At 36.3% G+C, this 22,917-nt stretch overlaps 1 protein-coding gene across 4 annotated transcripts in view; it reads right to left on the minus strand.

The window, feature by feature from the left end:
• Positions 1–22,917, minus strand: part of PTPRQ (protein tyrosine phosphatase receptor type Q) — a 147,117-nt gene that overhangs the window by 42,679 nt on the left and 81,521 nt on the right. For all 4 annotated transcript variants that reach the window (XM_074827145.1, XM_074827146.1, XM_074827144.1 and 1 more), the window contains exons 42-45: positions 22,074–22,343; positions 11,750–12,082; positions 5,132–5,253; positions 1,177–1,363 (exon numbers count right to left, since the gene is read on the minus strand). In XM_074827145.1, the coding sequence (XP_074683246.1) occupies positions 1,177–1,363; positions 5,132–5,253; positions 11,750–12,082; positions 22,074–22,343 (912 nt within the window). The remainder of the gene's footprint in view (positions 1–1,176; positions 1,364–5,131; positions 5,254–11,749; positions 12,083–22,073; positions 22,344–22,917) is intronic.

Below are 22,917 nucleotides of genomic sequence, written 5' to 3' on the forward strand. Positions count from 1 at the left end.
CATAAACAGGTCATGGAATCCTTAGAATTTAACGTATTAAAGGCATTAGAGAGATATACACATACACACACACACACACACACTCATATCATACCATTAGGGACACTGGATTTTCATACATCAAAGGAAAGATAAATGATAAATACAACCACTGTGTAGTATGTCTAAATCTGAAATTAGCCTGAGTACGTAGCTAAAAAAGCTGACCTGCAGCTAACCTCACTAGAGGTAAGGTAATTGTAGTTTATACACAGTTGATAATTAGTTTGAATGAAACAAAACTTCAATATCTTTTCAGAAGATATTTTTTGTTGTTTTGTTTGTTTGTTTGTTTAAATATCTTTAGTGAACAATTCAAAACCAGCAAAGATAGTAGACATGGCATAACCAGGAACTATGTATGTGAAGCTAGGACTATATCTTCTCCATGTACATCTCTTTATATTTTCCAAAGCAAATGCTATCTACTTTTCTGTAACGTAGCCTCTCGGTGTCATGAGGTCCTTATACAGTTCCTCACTCTCATCTCTCAGTATTATTTGTCTGAGTAACTTAATAGCACCAGCAACTTTTGTCCCCATAGTATCTACTTCATTCTCCAGATAGTTTTGAATCTGTGGAACAGCTGACTCAAGCACAGATCCCTGTGGGCCTTCACTAGCAACCTCCTTCAACAGGATAATATACAGATCATGTCCTCAAGTCAGTACGTGTACCATTTATAAATGGTAGGATTCACTTCACTTAATTTTTATATGTTCAAATTTTGCATCAAGACCAAGGATGTTGTATAGAGTGTTGAATAGTCTCTTAAGGGAAACAGGCACCTCCACAGGGCAAAGTCATCCTTCCTAAACCAGGTATCTTATATATACATGTTAATATAGATAGGACCTCTCTTCATTGATACAGAAGTAACCCAGATGGCTGTGTTCCACACATCCATATTTTACAGGAAGCAAGTTAAGATCTCTGCATTACTAAAGGTAAATCTTAGTATTTATTAACACCATCACTTTTTTTTGTTGACTGCCACCTATTGAAATACTAAAGACAAAATATGGTGAGAACAAATCTGCATTAAAACTGCACCATGTGTTCAAAACTCTTATTTATATGTCAGATGAAAGAAAAACTGCAAAGTTTGATCCATATAAAGTAGAGAAAAATACAAACCTGCTTCAAAAGTGGAGACAATTACTGGAGAACTAGCCTTGCCTTCAAGGAGTGCAGCATTAACATCCCCCGTAAAGGCAATGATTACTACAGAGTACCTTGTAAATGCTTTTAAATCAGAGATTTCTAAGACTTTACCCTCATCATTTGTCTTCAGAAATTGAGCTTTATAATTGTCATTATCTACCTGTAAAATAATAATAATGAAAAAACAGTTACAAGACTTGAAACAGCTAAAAGCAGGACATTATTAGTTGAACACCTTATTTAATTTTTATCTTTCTACTTTTACATTTACATTTTACATTTACATAGAAGGGTTCACAAGAATTCCCTAGCTACCCAGGCTAGAAAGCTGCACGGGGGAGTACGCTCCCATCTCACCCATGTGTTGCCTCTTTATCACTTCACGCAGTATGGGATTAAGGAAATGGGCTGTTTGCTTGGTGCTGTCTTCCACCAAGCAAACATGAACCAATTGGTAGACACCGGGTCAGGGGAGCTATAGTGACCTGAAATGGGAATCAAACTAGGCAAAGACCCAGAAGATGAGCAGCTATATAGCAGAAAAGTGTTTGGAAGACAAAAACAAAAAGAAAGTTGGGCAGCAATATATAATGTTGGTATGACTGCAGAAAGTGCAGTTCCTCTTGGGATGTATTAATAGAAGCACTACTTATAAGACAGTGGGGAGGGAGTAATTCTCTCACTAGAAAAGCTGGAAAGCAGAAATAATTTGGGTTCAATCTAGAAAAGGGAGGATGGTGGAAGACATAGCAATAACTTCAAAATATAAAAAAAGACATTACTAAATTGAGGATAATCCATTGTTTCTAGCACTCATGAAAACACAAATAGAAATTTTATTTGCAACAAAAAAAAATATTAGAATTAAAAATTACAAAAACTGCAATGATATACCTAGATATGTAACTAAAACTATGACTATAAGTTTAGTTAAAAGATAGAACAATCTATTGAGGGCTGCTGACCAATTTTCAGCACTGGACATTTTTAAGAAAAAGATAATAAAGGAAGACTTTAGGTACACTTGTTTCTGTGTTAGAGCAGGATATGGATTAGATTACGTCTTGGGATCCCTATCATCCCTACATCTCAAATAATCTGTAGTTCTGTAGAAAAATCTACAGTGTCGGGCTTTATATTCTATTAATCACTTCTAATGTTAGCTTAAAAATGGAGAAAAAAATAAAAATGTAAGCTTTTCTAGTCTTTGATCAGGTATCATTTACAAAATTCTTTTTATGTCTATTCCCACTACTTCAGTTAATGATGTTTTCATTATTGTTTCTTCAGTGTGTAATTTGAAAAGAGGATTAGGTAGCTGTACAGTAGTTTTCCCACTGGATGAAATCTGTATTAAATGCAGCTGCTAAAACATTAGAATAGTTCAAGCATACCTTTTATTTGACAGATATGCATCTATCCCCACTGAGAATTAACCTGAACTAAACTTTCTGATGGACTAAACAGACATTCATTTCCTGGGATGGCCATCAAGAGCTGAAACACTTTTTCCTATATGACTATCAAAAATCTTGCATATAAATATTTATATAAGAGCCAAAAGACAATCATAGCACCACATCATTAAATGAATTTCTATTCTTCCTGAAGTTTAATGGATCAGTTCCATCTTCCTTCATCATTTTCAGCAATATTTTATTCAGGACTATTTCTAATTACAGTAGGCAGCAGGACTACTTCTAATTATAAGAGGCAGCAAGGCAAACTAAAATATGACTTGGAGGAATAATAATGAGGAAGTACTTTTTAGTTTTTCTGATCTATAAAACTTCAAGGAACATCCTAGCAATTTAAACAGAACCCTAATACATTCACTAATGAATACTAATTACTACCTTTTAAGAATAAAAACATCACAGAGTAGAAATCTGAAATTTTTCTGTTTCTGTGAGACTATTTTTATAAATCCTTTAAATACTCAGTTGAGAATTAAAATGAGTAAAGTTACACATACAGGAAGTTTGTGGAATTTGGAGACTTCATAAAAATTTTCCCACTGGGACAATAAAATATATACTCAAATTTTCACTGAAAAAGATTGTGACAGCTTTATTGGCCTTTAAGAAGGAATAGATTTGTCCACTAAGATGATTACCTACAGAACTGACACCTGTAGTTACTGATCATTAGACAGACAACATCTGATTACAAGGAATCCCTAAATATAACGCTAGGTATCTGGAATGTATTTGTAAAAAAACACCACTTTGTAAAAACAAAACCAAAGCCCTCCAAACTGAACGTTTAAAACAGGTTTTTAAGTTTCTTCCAAATGCTGGCAGGCTCACAGGAAACATTGCATAGTTCATCTTACTTTAGGAATTTTTCTATTACTTATATTGATAAGGTACTTATTTTTATAGTGTAGAATCAGATGACATTCTATAATTCAGAAATTATCAGATAGGGGAGAAATTGTTTAAATACAAATTGATTAAATATCACACACTAAAAAAATCCAGCTCTGAAAACAGAATTTGGAAGTTTTATCAAAAGCATGAAAATATTTTTTTTCTGTTGGTGCACTATAATGCTGTTTAGCCCAAAGTGACAGGAACTTGTCATGAGGAAAAAGTCTTCTAAAACTTTAGTAAAGGAGAAATAGAATTTGTTATGTAGTTTCTAGTGATCTACCCACTGGGCCAAGGAACTATTCCTTCCCTGTTAGTATTCCCCTTGTTATTGTACATCCTTCATCCTGTCATACTACTGCTGTGGTAAGTGTGTTCAGAACTGAACAGATTGCACTCTACATATTGTACAATGAAGTTAGAGGAAGAGAAAACAGCAGGACTATACATTACTCTCTCTTGTAACTTTACTGAGGAGCTTAAAAATATTTGGTATTTTTTACTGATCTTAGAAATTTTGATTGCACAAAAATCTCAGCATTAATATTTGTATATATTTGTAATCTTATGGCCAATTCAGAAACACTGAAAATATACACATTGTAGTCTTACTCACTTCTCAGAAAACTGAAAGAACTTTCTATTTAAAGCCTTTAAATAGTTTGAAGTAGCCTTCAGGTTTTTTTCCTATTGCCTAACAGACTGGTTTCAAGATATCTGAAGCTGCACACAGCATGTTTTACTGGGTTATGTCTGGTAAACTGCTTTCCATTTTCACTGATAGCCCTGTTTATAATTTCTGGAAGAACAGGGAGCCTATATCCTACTTAAAACTTCTCATGTGCTCAGATTTAGAAAGTTTCGTATCTTGCCACAGGGCAGGAAATAAGGTTTATTAATGGTTGTTTTAAGAAGTATTGTAAGGGTAGTAGAGGATGAAAAGAGAAAGGCCACTAGAGCTTTTCTCTTATGTCAGCCTTTTTTTTTGCTTATAAAGATCAAGGAGAAAGAAGTGTTATTGCTGTGCTACCAAAATACAGCTAATCTGATGGACAGAACACCAAGTAGAAAATGGGAAATCTAGTTTGACTTTAAAGTTTGCCCTCTGATGCAGTGTAACTTTGCTAGGTTCTCCACTCTAGTTTGTAAAATCATGACAATTAACCTTTCCTACCTTTGAAGAAAAAAAAAAGTCATTATTATTTTTACTGGTAAATAGCATCATTATTGTTAGAAAGAGGTACACCTCCACAAAGCTCAGCTACTGTTGTCCAGTATACATTCATAGACACACTTTTTTTTCCTCCAAGACCTCTTATTAGCACACATTTTTTAATATCAAGTAATTAATTTATCTCCCATTAGGAAATTTATAAATGTAAAACTAATTCTTATGTGGAGTTTATGTGGAAATCGACACAGTCATATTGTTTTTCAATATTTTGTTTGTCAGTCCGGTTTATGTCTGTTCTGTAATTTCTACAAGAATATCTGCTGTGGTATTTTTAGCACCAAACATCTGTATAATTGCCAACAATAAAACAGAGTTGCCTTACTGAGGTAATGTCTATGAGGTAGCATGTTGGTCCAGTAATGATGACAGGTTCACTCCAGCTGATATTAATACTGTGAGGAGATGTAGCTAAAACAGTCACATTTTCTGGAGGACCGTCTGGAGCTGCAGAAAAAAAATATGTATGAGAATCATGGCCGGAGAAGTTCACAAAAAATAACCTAGTAATTTTAGTGGTCAGTAGAGATTATTTTTCAATTTGAAAATAAAATTTTTCACACATTTAACATTATATACTGCCTAAATAATTATAACATTTTTTCTTTCTCATATATAAGGCATACTGTGTGATTTAGAAACACATTTTTCATTGCAATTACTACAACTTTTCTAGAGTATGAACTGCCTACAACTTGATCTTAAACTGAAATTATAGGGGTTTTTAAGTACAAGTTATTGATATATTTTATACACGACACAAGCAAAATATATACAACTATTTAGACAAATAGAATAGCATAATGTATTTGTTTATGTCAAATTAATTATTCATAGAATAAGAAACTGTGAAAACACAAGGTCTTCTGAATGCTAGAAAAAATTTCCAGCAATGTTGGAAAGTATTAGTACAAATAATTTTATACAGAAAAAAAATATTTTTTAGGTTTCATTTCAACTTATTCTTAACATGTTGAGAAACTCTGGAAAACACACACAAAAAACTGATAAGAATTGTAAGCAGGCAATAATGTTCACATTAAAAAATGGGATTTTCCTAAAATTTCCTTTTGTCAAGGTGATATGTGAATTGACCTAGTTATTTCTTATTAATGAATAAGAAAGTAATGAAATCATAACAACAACACAGCATTTCTCAGTAAGTGGTATTGCTTTTTCATAACAACTGTGGTAAATTTCAGGAAAATAAAATTTGGAATAAGTGAAAAAGTGACAGCAGATTTGTAGATAATGCCAGAACTTGGCTCCATGGTGCCTTTTTTGGGGGTTCTACTACAAAAAAAAGACAACTGTGATACATATCAGTGAACAGCCTGTTATAGAAGCCACAACAGATTCGTACATATTTCCAGAACCTGGCTTCATGATGCCTTTTTTTTAATCTACCACAAAAAAATACAGCTATGATTACACATATCAGTGAACAGTCTGTCATAAAAAAACCTATAAAAGTTATCATATCTATCCTAATCAGAAGATGCGGTCTCTTTTCTCAAACACGATTAGTGCACGAATATGTATTTTTTCACCATCAATCATTAGGTAAGAGAGCTTACTGAGGAAAACTGAAGTGTATCCAAGGCTACTTAGTTTTTTAGGCAGAAAATAGGTTAGGAAAAGGAAAAATAGCATGGAAGGAGGTATGTAGCTGATGAAATTATGTGTGAAAGATTAATGAGGAGAAATAATAGAATTTTGCACTATGAGGTGAAAATTTTGCACCATGGTTGCAGAATAAAACAGGAAGATCTGGGAGTTGATAGGGTGCTATGAAAAGTTTAGTATGTTGGGTAGAAGAGGTAGATTGCTGTGCTGGGATTAGCAGGAATATACTAGACTTTGTAGGCAGGATCAAATTCGGCCATTGGAAGCGGTCCCCCAAAAAACTGAATAGCATGGAACAACTGAATGAAAAGTGTTACTGAATGAACTATGAAAGCACATGGGGGGTGGTGAAAGAGGAGACAGCTCAGAGAAGGCTGGCTGTCGAGTGGGGAGCTGGAATAGATAAAACAAAATACAAGGGCAAGCATGGTCCCTAAAAACTAAAATTAGCACAAATTAAGTTTATTGTACAGGTACTGTGTGTCAGACTTGTTGTTCAAACAGTGTCTTTTAGTGTAAATAATGCTTTCAGTAACAATGGCAGTAGTATTACCTTTATCACCAGCTGAAATTTCTAAAAAACAGTACAAAATGACATATATAGCTTCTTGAGCCTTAGTTTCCAAACCAACCATTTCCAAAGACAATTTTCCATTACTTTTTTATAGCATTAATGGAGCATTTAATCTCTCAATATTTTTTTTTTAGAAGCCACTTTACATTTCTTCATTAGACAAAGATGATGTGAAATAATTTTAAAGCATAATCTAATCTACCAGTTATCCAACATGAAGTTATTTATATGGATAATTTCCACATGCAGTTTATATTTGATACATTTTTAGACCTTTGCAAGAAAATTCTAATTGAGTATGCTGCATTTAAGATACTTATCTAAACTACATCTAAGCATTAATACCTGGTTTATTTTCATCATGAAAAGTACAATATCAGACATTAACTGAATGATACTGAAATTTAGAAATATTTTCTGAAATAACCTGTGTAATTAGAAACAAAACTAGAAAGTTAAATGTGTCTATGTGTTTCATGTCTTATAAAAAAAATTTTTCTAAAAACTGTGTTTGCTTCAGTGGGTTACTGCCACGTTCTGATTTAGGTTTGTTTGTGAAATGAATCTAGTCAATATGAGGCCATGATATCACTATACCCTTTCCCTTATAAATCACAGCAATTTACTCAGTAGAAATGACCTAGTCTTATTCTCTCATTCCCCCATAATCCAATCACTTCCTCTCATAAGCACTTTTCTCCTGGTTTTCACAATAATGCATTTTCTGTAACTAATAACCATCATTTCCTGATTATCATGCTTCTATCCTTGCACAGGAATGTGGGTCTTATGGAGGTCAGGGTCATCTTTCCCATCCATCTGTGTCCTGATGCTAAGGCAGCAGTTAAGTGTGTTAGCTTGAAGGTAAGTCTGGATAGCCCATTATTTTGCATAATCCTCAAAAATAAGACTGAATACTCAGTCTTCTAACAGAAATTCATGCTTGCCAGTTTGGTTAAGACCAACTCTTTTATTCTTTTTCCCAACAAAAATTGTGTGAGGTTCAGTTATTTCATTTTATAATTACCTAGGTTACTTTTACCCTATATTTAAACATTTATATCTTATATTTATATCTTATATTTACTATTTAACAAAGTAAAACAAGTTCTCTCAGAAAAAACCTGCCAGAAGAAGGGGCATACAACAAGAGATGAAATCTCACTGCTTTTCACCACACAGAAACATTTCTTTAAGTATACCAAGCAACTGGGTATCAGCAAGGATTGTGAAAGAAGGTGCTGAAAAGAAAAGCATAGCCCTCTGCCCCATGCATCTATGTCCTAGCCTTCATGGGACATTTGAACATCTGGGATTTTCCTTTGTGTCCAGTATATCCTGGCATTAGGAGACTTGGCAGTTTACCAAAAAGCATTGCATTGTGTAACTGCACAAGATCCAAAATGAGGTCAGTGATCTCACTGCCATTCATTTTCCACCTAACACTGACCCTCCAAAATGGTTTTTCTCTTAGAAAGCACAAGTTTGGCCAATCTTATATATGTAAAAGTGAAACTCGGGGTAAGTGCAGGTGTGAGGGAACAAAGTTTCCCTATGTATGGAAAACATCCCTTGCCCTTTTCCTTATTGTGACACAACACTGATCTTCTGTACTAGTAACTATACAAATCTAGGTTATGTTGAAAATATTTCATCTTGCAATGTAGGTTTGGCTCTTGGGTAATCCATCAGCTAAGTAATAACAGTTCCATCAAACTACTTTATGAGACAGTAGGACAATTCCTGTGAGGATAATCTGCAAGACAGAAGGCTGAATAGTTTATCTGTGTGATATGAGAACTGGACTGTATTGAACAACCTATAACATTTTCCACAGAGTAACACTATAACTACACAGCCATCATTTTATTTGAAACTTGCAAATGAGCTAAAGAATCTTAAAAAGAATTCCTGTAGCCTTAAATTTACTTTCATAATGAACAACTGAAATAAATAGCTAAGAGCTTCACCTTAGTCACTGGATATTCAGAATTATTAGGTATTTCTGCTTTAGCACAACAGTCAAATCCTCAGCACTTATAAAGAATATTTAGGGTTTCTGTTATGTAATTTTTTATGTTGTTGAAGTTCCATGTCTTTATATTCTGGGGAACGAGTCTAACAATTTTCAACTTAAATGCTGCAACTTCCTGAATATGAATATAATAACTGTAATATTTTCTTTTGGCTTGACAGAAGCACAAAGTTCTGAGGACCCAATTGTTTCTGAAGAAAAATCATTTGACTATTATTTCACAACCAAGGTAACTTTCCCTTTGGCAGAAGCAATCTCTTACAGAGGCATTTCTTGAAAATCAGAAACAGTGGCTAACTTCTGCCATCAAATCCGCAAACACAACTTCCATTGATTTTATAGGCTAAGTACTCAGGCTATTTTACATAGTGGCTAAGCACCCTTAAGCTCTAACAGACCATGTATATTGGCTGTGTACCAGCAGGCTAATCGAGAAGATGCTTGGCCCTGTCCATGAGGGAAAGGAGAAGGGGATCGACACCTGTTCTCTGGATACACTCTGCAAGGCTGCCTGGAGTGCTGGGTCAATTTTTTGTGCATCCTGAATTTCTCTTCCCTGATACAGGCAGTACCCTTTGCAAAAGCAAGAGGGGAACTAAGGTTTTTAGTCTGTAAAACAATATTTCTAAAGACTAGTCTTTCAAAAGTGTCAGGTCAGACCTGTCCTTGCTAAAGATCAGTCACTGCTCAGGGAGGCTCCCAGCACTGCTGAAGCACACTGGAGCTGCCAGCTGGCGACTCAGCTGTGACATGTCACTTTCTTCTTTTTTTCCTCCTCAGCTGATTGCCATTACCCCACGAAAAAGACCAGCATAGCCGTGATATCTGGAATAGTGCCCATGCTTCTCTGACTCCATGTCAGTGTGTTTCACAGGCAGCTCATCTCTTGATGTGTCACTGATTTAGCTCACAGGAAAGTTGTTGCTGCCCACTTCCCTCACCACAGACATAGGGCAGCAGCCCCAGACACTTGGGCTGGAAGTACTGGTGGAACTTTCTAAACTTCTACCCCACCACTGTTTGTTAAACTAGCTAATAGAGCACACAGAGGACATACTGCTGAGAACAACATTGTCTCCTCAGTGGGATTGATAGGAAACTAGTTCTCACTTAAACGAAATTATCACTGTCCAGAGAGGAAATCATAAAGAGCATCCTAACTTTATGTGATTATATGTGTTTTCATGATCTGCCTCACCATCCAGTTTAAATCCCTAACTTTCCTAAACTCAGCAACAATTTTTTGAAAATAAGTATTTGTATATGTCAGCAGCTGAGATCTATCTATTCATCTAATATTAAGAAATCTCCTCAGAGCTGCTGGCTCAAGAATTGCACAACTTCTGTTAGCTATCTTCTGCTCTACCTGGGGTTACATGGTTTTCTGATATTTTTTGTCACTTTTATTTAAAATATTACATTAATTTACAGGCATAGCATCCCCATAAGAACCACTGGACAAAGAAAGTAAGTGCACACGAAAATGTCTCTGCAGCTGATTCCAGTAGTTCCCAGTCCAAAGGACTGCTTCTGTGCTTTATGTGAAAAATGGGCTGTTGTGATATTCACTATCACAGTGTCCAAATCTCTTTGCCCTTTGGGGCTTAGCATTTTCTATTGCAATTTCTCATCTGCAAATGTATATGACAATATTTCTTTACCTAATAGAAAAATTGTGATACATTTAAGGATAAATGGATGCATTACTGTACAGAGAGTGCACAGATACTATGAGTGGCATTATATAAAAGCCTCCTGAATTCATATCACACGATTGTGAAAACATGAGTGGAACAAAATAAGTATGTGGACCATTGAACAGTCCTCGGTACACAGCTGTTTAAGTCCTTGGTATCTCTATTATGATTACTTTGAAAGGGGAAAGGAGTGAAGGAGCTGTGATTTAGTCAGGACACTTATGGTCGTTCTCAGTTGTTCTACATGGGCCAGAGGCTGGATATCAGATGTGCTCTGACCTCGGCTGGCTGTGGACTGGAAGGGGTCATAGGTCCCCATGACAACTGCCTAAATAATTTATGTTTCACATCCCTTTCTCTCAAATATCTAGTGATGACTTATCTGTGACAACCAATTCTTCTCTTACTTGGGAACTGAAATCCTCAGCTGAAGCATGGAGTTCTAATATGTGTCATGGCAGTCCTGTAGGTGTTATGTGGCTATTCTGATTTGTAATTGCTTTAGGTAGATATGGTATTGGAAAGAAATCTTAATTCCTCTGAAACTACTGCTTAAATTCTATTGCCAGGAACACACAACAGAATTTCAGGAAACTGTTATGATGTTAGTGAAGACTTTTAGTCACAGAATTAAGAAAAGGACTGCTTTTCACTGACACACCCCACATGTGAAGATGTATTGAAAATGACATATCAACCCAAAATATCTAAAATTCAGACTTACCAATTCTAGACGTGGAGTAGGGCTGAGGAATGAAATTGTTGTTGGGTAAGCAGTAAATATAGTAGAGCATACAAAAGGCATTAAAATCTGAAGCAGTGTCAAGCATGCATACCTACCACATGACTGATATCATGATATTTCATACATGAAGAGTTGCAATAAATCCTTATTAACTTCACCACTATTGTAGGTCTATGAAGAAATAACGTCTACCAAGTGTTCTTGCTTATTTAGGTGAATATCACATTGTTATAGCATTATGACACATGTCAAACATCCTTACTTACAGCCAGGAAGTGTTTGTGTAGAAATCCAAGGTGAAGAACTGCCATAACCAACATTTGTACTGGCAGCAACTGCAAATCTGTACCATCTGTATTTTTTCAGTCCATATACTGTCTCTTCTATATGGTCATCCACCACATTTTCATATAAATATTGATACATCTCATATTCAATACATTCCTTAGTTTCCCAGTCACTGCAGTGGATGGACTGTAGCTGTGTGGTAATCTTGTAGTTTTGAAAGTAGCCAAGGATAGATTTCGGTGATCTCCAATTCAGGGTCACACTTGTTGATTGTACATTGGAAAAAACAATATCCCTGGGAGCACTAGGAACTACAAATTAAAACACTTGTAAGATATCTTCATTTGAATGAAAAGTGATTGCAACTATAACCCTTTTATCCATGTTGAAAAAATATTTTAATAAGCATGTCTAAAGACCAAGATTCAATTTCCTATGGTTAATAAGGAGTAATTCCATTGGCCTAAATCACACTGTACATATGTAGGTGGCATACATTTACTATAGCTTTAGAAATAAAGAAAAATACTTTAAAATACTGTAGGGGCAGTCTTGAGAGGTGTGACATTGCTGTTGCTGGGGCTATGTCTCAACTGAGGGAGGGAATATCAAGCGAAGTTATTTTTGGCCAACTCATAGCATCTTCTGCTGCTGTTGATAACTGAGATTCCTCACCTCTCACTTTGAAATACTTATTTGTCTCCTTCTCTCTTGGTAACACACAAAATCCTCAAGCAACACCTCAAGGTTTCATAAGTGTCCTGTTTCACCTTCTGAATGGAAAGTATCAATATATGCAATATGTGTGTCTACCTTTATATAAGTGCTTTACAAGGTGTTCAGCAAACAACAAATTAAAAGAATGCCAACAGGAAGAGCTAAATAATATGGCAATACAAAGCAAAAAAAAAAAAAAAAGAAACTTTGCTTCCATGTATTTATATACGTATGTATATGTGGGTATAAACAGGTTATATTCATGTGCATGGAGACAGAAGTAGTGCATGTATGTACATACATACACATACACACACATTTATCCAGATCTATATATTAAGCCAACAGTGTACTCCCAGCTCTCACAGACTGGATGCAACATATGGTTTTGTGCTATATCACATAGTCATACAGTAAGCTAATATTATCCCTAAGACTCTGTAAGATAATACTAATACTCTCTATGGCAAAAACTGTGCAGAGAAATCAGCTCAGAAATCATTTTGTGCACTTAGCTTTAAAGAGTGCTTTAGAGTCTTTGGGGGAAGAAGTATTGCTGGTAAAAGAAAAACACATGATACATCCTCAAACTGAAACTGAAGAAGCCTCAAGGCTTACATAAAGAACTAACGTTACTGGGGAAGAAAGAGAAAACCTTCAATTTTCTTTTGGCCCTGTGGGAATATCTGATCTCTGCTTTCATCTGTAACAATTTGTTTATAAAAAACATCATAATATAAAAAGCTGAAGCCTCTCCACTAAATATTACTATTTAACAAGAAATGTGATTTCTGAGTCAAACCAAGCTGTGACAATGAAAAGGTTGAGAAATACAAATCCCTTCAAATGAGCCCAAAGCAGGTGGAGCCTTCAGGAGAGGAGCCAGGCACAGGAATTGTGGGCGCTTCCCCTGTCTTTCTGCTCAGCTCTCACACACGCGTACACAACACCGCAGCATGCAATAACCCCATATGCTCCTACCCTGCTACACACTCACCAGATACAGAACAAGAACAAACTGTCCAAGAAAAAAATCTTCACTAGAGACAGCTTTCATCATCACACTCCATGCTATCAAAATTAAAGTTGTTTTGTTGTATTGTTATTAGCATGAAGAGAAGGAGAGGAAGTAGTAAATAAAACCAAAGCAGGCAGTAACATTCTTGCTTGATCACAGTTTTGGAGGTGTAGTACTCAATTTGTCCACTTTCAAAAAAATAAACACTACAATATTTTTGTAATAGCACTACAAATTGTATTTGCTAACTGTGTAAATTACAAGAAAGGGCTTAGTTTGACCATTAACTAATGGAAAATAAAGGCAGAAAAATGTTCGATGGTTACTATTGAAAATATATCTATTTTTCCTTTAAAAATCCTCTACTCTGTTGTAATATAAGCTATTAGTATCTGTTAAGATACTGCAAAGAATATGTATCCTACACACTCAATTATGATGAATGAAATAAAAGTTACCACCCAGTCTCACTCTGAACTTGAATGAATGCATTTTTAAGACCCAATATTATATATTCCAGGAATTAAAAAATTAAGTAAGCAATTCCAAAGACATTACAACACATACAAATTAAAATAATTTAAGAAAATTCATTTCTTCTCCTTCTCACTCAGAGGGATATGACCTCACCTTCTCAGGCACACAACTCCAGAAACTCTTGCTGCTATAGGAACAGCCAGCATTGGCAGATTTGGAATAAAAGTGTGAAAGTATGCAACATGGATGATGGAAACAACTGGCTCTAATGCCTCTTAGTCTACCTTTATTAAGTTCCATCTGCTGAAAACTGATTATTGGACTATACTCCAATTTAAATGAAACACTGGATCAAATACTGAAACAGGGGCTTGGAATAAAGTAGATAGTAGATAGCAGGTGGTTGCTTGCTGGGTGCCAAGAGGAAGGTGGAAATATATACCTTCACTTGCACAACTGTGCAGCTGGTAGAGCCATGGCTGACACAACTGCAGTCTGCACCTAAAACAAGGCAGGTTAAAGACACTAGTCACAGGCAGAGAGAGCAGTGCCCATGTTCTAGCCAGCACGGTGGGCTTCCCTTCTCAAGGAGAGTACGCTCTTCCCCCAGTTTCAACATGGATGATGCCATCAGAAAGAACTGAGAGCTAGCAATGTTGCAGTAGAGATGGAAAAGATGCTTGGCAGTTTCACAGAACTATAAATTATATCAGGAAAAGTAACAGTGTCTCGGATTCATGGGCTCTCACACAAGCCAACAAAAGTCTAATAAAGCCAGCCTCCATGAGCTCTCCTTGTATTCAGTGGAAAGAGATGAACATCCTGAGAGTGGGGGAAAGAATGGAGGGCAGAAAAATGAGTTTTCTCTTTCCATCTGGCCTTTTTCCCACTGGTTACAGAAGGAGTCCATACACATTACCCCCACAAGGCTGAAGATAGTATCTGTGATTATCCTGGTGAGTATCCCTACAGGAAAACCACCATTTTAAAAGATAAATTTGCAGGTACCATGATAACAGACAGATTAGACAAGTATTTCTTCTTTCATACAAAAGCCTTTATTACTAGTTTATGTTGTCACTTTTGCAGTTTACTAAGACCCATATAAACAAAGTATTTCTAACCCACAAAAGGGTCAGCTGGCAGAAGACATTTGAATATTTTCTCTGCCAGTGCCTAGACAGACCTTTAAAATGGAATCAGAGCCTTAAACGTTAGTCAGTTTAAAATCTAGTCCATTTTATCTCATTGCTTACATAGACAAATCAAATATAAATGTAATCTCTCTTAGAACAAATAAGAAGATGTGATCTGAATCTGGAGCAAACCAGGTTTGCTCTGAGGGCCACAGTGAGGAGCAGTGACACCCAGTGGCACAGTGTCTCTTGCACTTGATGACTGTGTTCAGTGAGACAATTTCAAGACAACTATGCTATTGGATTACAGATACAAAGAGGATTACAATTACTCTAGCATGGAGAATCAGATTTCCATTCCTCAGGAATGACTAAAATTCCCCTAACTTTTTCTGTCCACAGATGGTACTGATTTGAACAAACCATTCCATGCTTCCTAAAGTAATCATGCAGCTTGTTTAAATTTTCTAAACATGACTCAACGATGATGAAGTGATCACTGTTCACACTAAAAACAATTAAAGCCAAAAATTGCATCTTTTTCAATTGTTTTTCAGATCAAATTGGAACTGTAACAAAGACACATGTATCTGCTTTTATATACTGCTGCTTTGGTATGTGCCTAACAGGAACTTTACTATTATTCCTGGCTTCCAAAAAGGTGCACTTTAAGAAAGGGCATGAAAAAAGCTGTGTTTGTAGTGGTGTAGAACACTAATTGTCTAGGACTGTGCTCTGATTAGCTAGCTGGCATTCTAGAGTTAATCCCGTATTTAAATTTCCCAGGAATCAAGGGTAGAACCCCTTAAGTCTCATCATCATGTGTTGACATAGCACTTAGGGATATGGTGTAGTTGAGAACGGTCAGTGTTATGTTAATGGTTGGACTAAATGATCTTCAAGGTCTTTTCCAACTTAGATGATTCTGTGATTCTGTGATCACATATCTGACAGTCTTTCCCTGTTGAATTATATTGCATTTGCTATAATTCAGCTAGCTCTGGGAGTAGGGAGTTTTTCAAAGTCTGAAATTTTTGATGCAATGTACTCCATCATTTTTCATTTAATAGTTTTTAATTCAGCTTCTGAAAGCCAGCCAGGGAGCTTGCAGAGAGGCTGGCTGTGAAATGCTGGTGAATTCAGTTTCAGGACTGGAGGAGGAATGAGGTATTTTCAGGTTCATCCACCATTGTTCACATGATGGCCAAACTCCAATAAAAAGTGCCTGAAGCCAGATCCACATGGGATTTTAAGCTCCTAAAGCCTATTTACGTGCCTGAACTCCCACTGAAGTTGACAGGAAGCTAAGCACCTAAATAGAAGTTACTTTCACAGATCTTGGCCCCGGTTCCCTATGCTCATCTGGCTGCAATGCTAATCAGCCCTTCCAAAGCTGATAGACTGCTCTCAGATTAAGTTTTTATTTGAGAACCTAAATGAAAGGAAATTCCTGGTAGAAAAAGAACCAGGACTGTGCAAGGACTCAGATCAAGTTGAACTGGGCCAGTGAAACTGGTTTAAACCAACAGAAATACTTGGTAGAAAAAAAATCTTATTCACAATGCAAAGAAAACCTAAGGGCAGCAAAGAACACAAGCAAAAAAATCTACTGAGAAAAAGAGAGAAGTTACGGCTTTCTGTAAAGACTTCTGTGGAAAGCAATGACTACAGCTGCACGGGCCGGGAACAGAAGACAGTAATATGATACAGCATAGTTCCTAACGAAGTTAATAAAAAAAAGTCTGCCTACAGAACAGCTGCTTGTAGCTGGAGTTTGGATTAAAAGAACAGCGACAGCCTGGAAGTCTGTTGGGTAGTATTAAGAGCATCAATAGGAGTAAAGTGAAGAACAAAGTAGAAGAGATAGCAGTGGGTACACAACAAAACTTCAGAAAATGGAGTTTCTGAAAAGTAATATTCTGTATTGAGTATCTATCTCTATTAATTTCTGAAAGCTTAGTTACCAAAGGAGTTCCCTGGGTTAAACTGATAAACCTGATCATGATAAACAGTACTCTAGTAGAGACTGCTAACTTCAGGGGGACTCATCATGATATAAAGTCCTGCTCACTATGAATAAGGACATCAAAAATAGGTCCCAAATGATTTTACTAGCATAAAAATGTAAAAAACTGTAGACTTTTTCCCATGACTTGGGACTGATACCATCAGACATGCTTTAAAAGAAATTGCACAGTTGAGAACATGTCTTTAAAAAAGCCTCTCTGGACTGTGTTTCTTAGTCCTTAGCACATTAGAAAAATCAGTCTCTAACCATGGGATCTAAACACTGAAAAGTCAAATCCCTACAAAGCTAGGGAGAAATGCACACCTTTAAGCTAAGCTTAGAAGAGTAGGAGAAAGTTGTCAGTACTCAAGTCTTAAATTAAATAAGAATGCTCAGCTTTCCAACAAATTGGACCACTGTCTACTTTTCAGTAAACAATATATTTGACCTGTAAATGCTTTCAATGTCAGCTTTGTTTGTATATGATACCACCATTTCTTATACAATAACGCAGAGTTGACCTAGTCCTTACAAAAAAAATTCCTTCATCCTACACTATATGATTCTTCTATTTTTATCTACCTGCTTATAAAAATAACATCAATACAATTTCATTGGCAGTAACCAGGTGATCACTGCATTTGTCTAGTGAAGGTTTACCATCTACATCAAAGCCATTAACTTACATTTGGACACAACAACTAATCAGAAAATCTAAAAAACCTACTACATTACAGAAAGAAAACTGAAGTCTAGAAAAAATTCAGTTTTAGTCATCTTGGAAAAAAGTGTTTCAAAGATTCTTAGTCAGGATTCACTTCACAATTTTTGGATGCTTTTACTTTAATAGTGTTTGGAAACAGGAACTTGCAGCACTGATTGACCACCTGAAACACACTGCTCTTATCTGTAGTAGTAACAGGGGACACCAAAGCTCTTCCACTTCCAATGCTGTGGCTCTGCAGTAGGTTGATTCCTCTGCATAATCAGGCCAACACACTGCACTGCACATCTCGCTTGGGGCCCTAAGGACCACTTTAGGGTATGGGCTTAAATATTTCTTCCAGTGCATTACAGTCATCTGTAGTTCTCTTCACAAATTACTGAGGAAATTCATGTAACTCCAACTCAGAGCTGCCATGAGCTGACACACCCTAAGAAAAGGATTTATAGTGAAGGAAACAGAGCATTTCCTTGGATATGAAGAAGGCTTTAAGGCCCTGTTATGTTTTGTTAAATTAAATTTAAAAAATGTTTCTTGGACAAATTTATAGGCATTTTTCTTTTAAATGTAAGTTATGAATAAATCTCTATTTAGCAGAAAACAAATAATAAAGACTGTCACCGCAGTACGATGGAGGCCTCAACCTGTCCCAAGACTCTGTGTTCAGTTATAATATTAAGTAGGACTAGCAGTAAGGAAGGAAAAATTACTCTGTAGGTCTTAATACTGTAATCAATATGATTAATATTTTCAGAAAATAATAAAAAGTTTATCAAGAAAAATATAAATTAAAAAAATTGAAAGCAGGAGCAATTTTCCTGTGATTATTCATGCTTTGAACCCCCAAGTGGCTTTTTAATTGTTTTGGTTTTATTCTTAACTGGATGACTACAAACACTTGTCCCAGACCTGTGAGTTAACTGAATTTTCACAGCTTTAGTGTGCCTTTTGGAGAAGTTTCCTACCATTTCATGGCTCTTTCTCCCTTCTAAAAACTCACTCAACCTTAATGAAATTTAATTTTAATATGTGCATTGCCTTGAAAATAATCCAAGGATAGCTATTCAGTCATAAAATCCTAACATATTTATGCATTCTGCATTTGCTATGTTATCTTTCATATCCTTTATAATATATTTAATCACAAAGTAATATTACCACTACAAAGCTGACAGTTTTTATAACATACTGGCAGGGGTGGTTTACCATGACAATGGAGCTAGATTAGACACAAAACACTACTAATCTCCTCATAAATTTAACCTTCATGATTCATGTTTAATTGTACCCAGATATGAACATATTTACCTCAAAAAAAAGGCAAACAATCTTGCTAAGAATGTAAAGGTCAAACACTATGCAGTGAGACACTGAGCCAAATTCAATTTCACTTTATGTCAGAAATAAATGCATTGTCAGTGACTCAGTGCTGGCTACATATTCTGTGACTAATCTTAGACCACCATAAATAAGAAGCTGACAACAGCTATAAAACAGTTTCCATTCCCATCCATGAATCTCCAATTCCTAGTACCCAGTCACCACAAAACAATTCATGTAAACACACAGTTAAGGAAATGCCCTAATAATAACTACTTTGTTGTAAATATGACTAAGCATCAACATGTAAACCAGTGCTAAAACAGTAAGAAAGGGTCTGTGTGGTGTACGTGGCAAAAAAGACAGATATTGTAGTATAAGTCCTTCACTTAGGAAAACTTCCAGTGATAAGACACATGTTGCAAAAAAAAGTCTGGGTTTTTTCTCCTGCTAGTACAACTCTATGTAACACAGACCCACAGACCACAACAGACTAACAGTCTGTCTCCCAAGTCCAGGCTTAATACCACATCTGCAGCTCCTCCAGACTTTCCTCAAGCACTAATTAATAGCCAACCCTAAATTTCTCAGATATCCCAACATTAACCTTCCCATGTGTCAGGCTTGTTTAACATTACTAGAAGCCTTTCTCCCATCCTCCAAGAAGTGAGGTACCTGGGAAGCCTCCTGCTCTTCTCTGTACCAGAGGGTATCAAGTCTCCCATAAGACTACCTCCAAAACCTTCGTGTTTTGAACAAGACCAGTTTTAATCAGGCATCAGCACACCTGTCTGCATACCCATTCCAAGTTTCATTCTTGCTCAAGCTCTGAGTCAGGGTTGGCTGTTCAGCAGCCCTGATTTAAAAGAAAGGGTGGAGAATTATGACTGCAGTGTACTTAGGTGCACTATCGCATGCATCCATGTTCAGCACAGCAGTTAAGCTCACTACAGTATTTCCAGCCAATGCCGTAAGATAAGAGTATGCTCATCTCTAATATTTAAACAACACTTCCTTCAAAAGTGGATTTTGAACCTGCTGATGGACAGGAGTTTCTGAGCAAACAAGAAGGTGTTTGACCCAGGCAAAAGTCTTAAATCACCAAGGAGCTGGACAGAAGGGGACCAGCAGGGATCAGAAAACAGAAGAATTTGTAGGGGACCTGTTGGTGATGATGAAGCCAATTTAGAGAGAACACTTTTACCAGAAACAGGTATGAATGTGCCACCTTATTGTTCAAATAGGGGATGTGGCCAGGCTCTAGTGGGATGGACTGTATTACAAGGAGGGGCAGTCATCAAAGTACAACCCTGGCTATTTCACAATGTTGTCTGCATTACACCATCAAGGGGCTGCTCTGCTTGTCTAGAATGAAAGCAGCAGTAGTTCAGTGGACAATACAGACATGGTCTAGATTCATTCAGACATGCACATCTGCAAGTCTAATTTTAAGAAGCATGGAAATCAAAGCTCAGAGTGGGGCACTAAGGCTTTGTGAATAGGAGAGATCCAAAGGCTGAACCTAAAGAGGTGCATGCCACTCAAAAAGCTACCAACAGGAAGTCTAAGGGTAAGTCTGATCTCCTCCAAGTTTAGACGTCTGATTCAAGTCTGCATAGCAGAGCTGCCTTAGTCTACATATCATCCAGAATCTAAATCCTGTTGCTGACACAGACTCTTGTATCTATTATTTGACAGAACTGAGCAAAACTCACTCTTTCGGTTGAAATATATATGAGAATGAGTGCTGCAACTCATCTTTTAAGTTATTTGATAACTTAGTAATTCAAGTATTACAAAAGCTAGGTTTGGTTTCTAAGCATCAGGGGATACAGTCATGCTCCTCCATCCCATTCTCATGCTTCCTAATGATTCAGCTGTTCTGAATTAGAGAGCTCCTCAACTTCACTGCATGAATTGATGTCACCGAAGAGGAAACAAAAAAAAGAACTAAATGCAGTAACTGCTCCTCTAATTCAGTAGGAAGGGGAAGTCTTTTTCTGGATCTTGCTCTCTGAACATTATTTTTGATTTCTATATTAAACTATTGCTGAAGAAGAAAAAAACCAAGAGAAATAATCCCAAAACTAGAAATCATCCCTAACTGGGAAAGAGAACTGAAACAGGCATTTGCTTCCTGGACTAGGAGTTGAGCTTCTCTCCACTTCCAGTTTAGAAGCTAGTAGATATTTACTACATAGATATTTACACAGAAGCAACACTGTATTTTGCATAGAATTTGATCTCCGAGTTTCAGGTGCCAAATGAAAGCACAGCCAAGATTAGGTGAAGTGTGAAGTGTGCATGGAGAGAGAAAGGAAAGCAGACTGTGGATGACAATTTCTTACTCCAGTGCCAAAAAACCTGCCTATATTCTTCTTTGGATTTAGCTCACAATTTTCTTTCTTGTTAAAAAATCCTATCCATCAAGAGTTATGACAAAGTCTGCTTGAAGAAGTTAAATTCTTCTCTGTTGCACAAATTCTGAACAGCTTTATTGACAATCAGTGAAGTCACAGCATTGGCCACTGGTGGAAAAAAAACAAACCAAAACTTTTGCTCCCCCCAAATTTTTCAGATTTACGGTATTAAATATGCTAAGGGCAATAGGAACAAAGTGGAGATTATCAGACAAAAAATAATAGGTGATCAGAAATTAATAAAAAAACCAAAGTCAACATAGAAAAAGGTACTCTGTGCTTTTTTAAATGGCAATTGATTCTCATCACCAAGTGTATCCTAAAATAGAAGGAGGAAGCCCTGTCTCTCCTGATCCACTATTAGCAAGAAATTTAAACAACAGAAGGATTTAGTTGCCTGAATTGAAGCAGGTATTTCAGGCCCACTTGTTTCATAGTCATTTTTAAATTAAACAAAAGAATTAACTTGAATAATTTGTTACCTTTTTCTGGAAGTGTACTGGCATTGCATATCTGTTCTTCACCATCACCAGCAGATGTTGCAGCTTTTATTTTAAACTGATAAGTAATATTGGAAAACAGGTTTCTAAAAGTACGCAGTGTATCATAAGATGAAAAATTCATAGAATTTCCTTCAACTGTTACAATGTAATGAGTAATTACACCATTGGATGAAGCAGGAGGGTCCCACTGTACTAGGATTGATTGCCAACTCGTTGCGATACAATGAACATTCTGGACAGCATCTGGTACTTAAAAGATACACATGCACCAAAGATTAACATTTCCACACAATTAAAATGGTAATCACAGAACAATATAGTCAGAGAAGCAGATCCAGTGTTCATAGCGAGGGTCAAACATTTCAGTGGCAGACAAATTGATAAAAGAAACACATTGAGAGAACAAAAATATGCCTTTGTCCTCATTAGATGGTTCACTTCCAACTCTGTGAATGTGACTGAAGAGGCCATCTATCTGGCTTTTTGCTAGTTGTGTGCTCCAATTTCACATCTGCTCGCATTTTCCCCATGTTTTTTTAATCAAAGTGTAGTAAAACATACACAGTAGTATGAAACCCACATACATACTCCACAACAGTATCAAGAGCAGAAGTTCCCTATTTATCTGTTAGCTTTGTTTCTTTTAGGCACTTTATCATATCTCCCTGTCCTTTCAGCAGAGGCACAACCTGCACAGAAATCATTCAGCAGGTTTCAGAGCTGTCATATCAATGCTATTACCTTACTGTACTTCATCTCCTTGCTGGTTCCAGCAGGAGAAATTTTGTTTAATGTTCATAAAAATTTAATAAAAGGTAACAAT

Source organism: Strix aluco, chromosome 5, assembly GCF_031877795.1.
Source record: "Strix aluco isolate bStrAlu1 chromosome 5, bStrAlu1.hap1, whole genome shotgun sequence".
In the NCBI taxonomy this organism is placed as follows: Eukaryota; Metazoa; Chordata; class Aves; order Strigiformes; family Strigidae; genus Strix; species Strix aluco.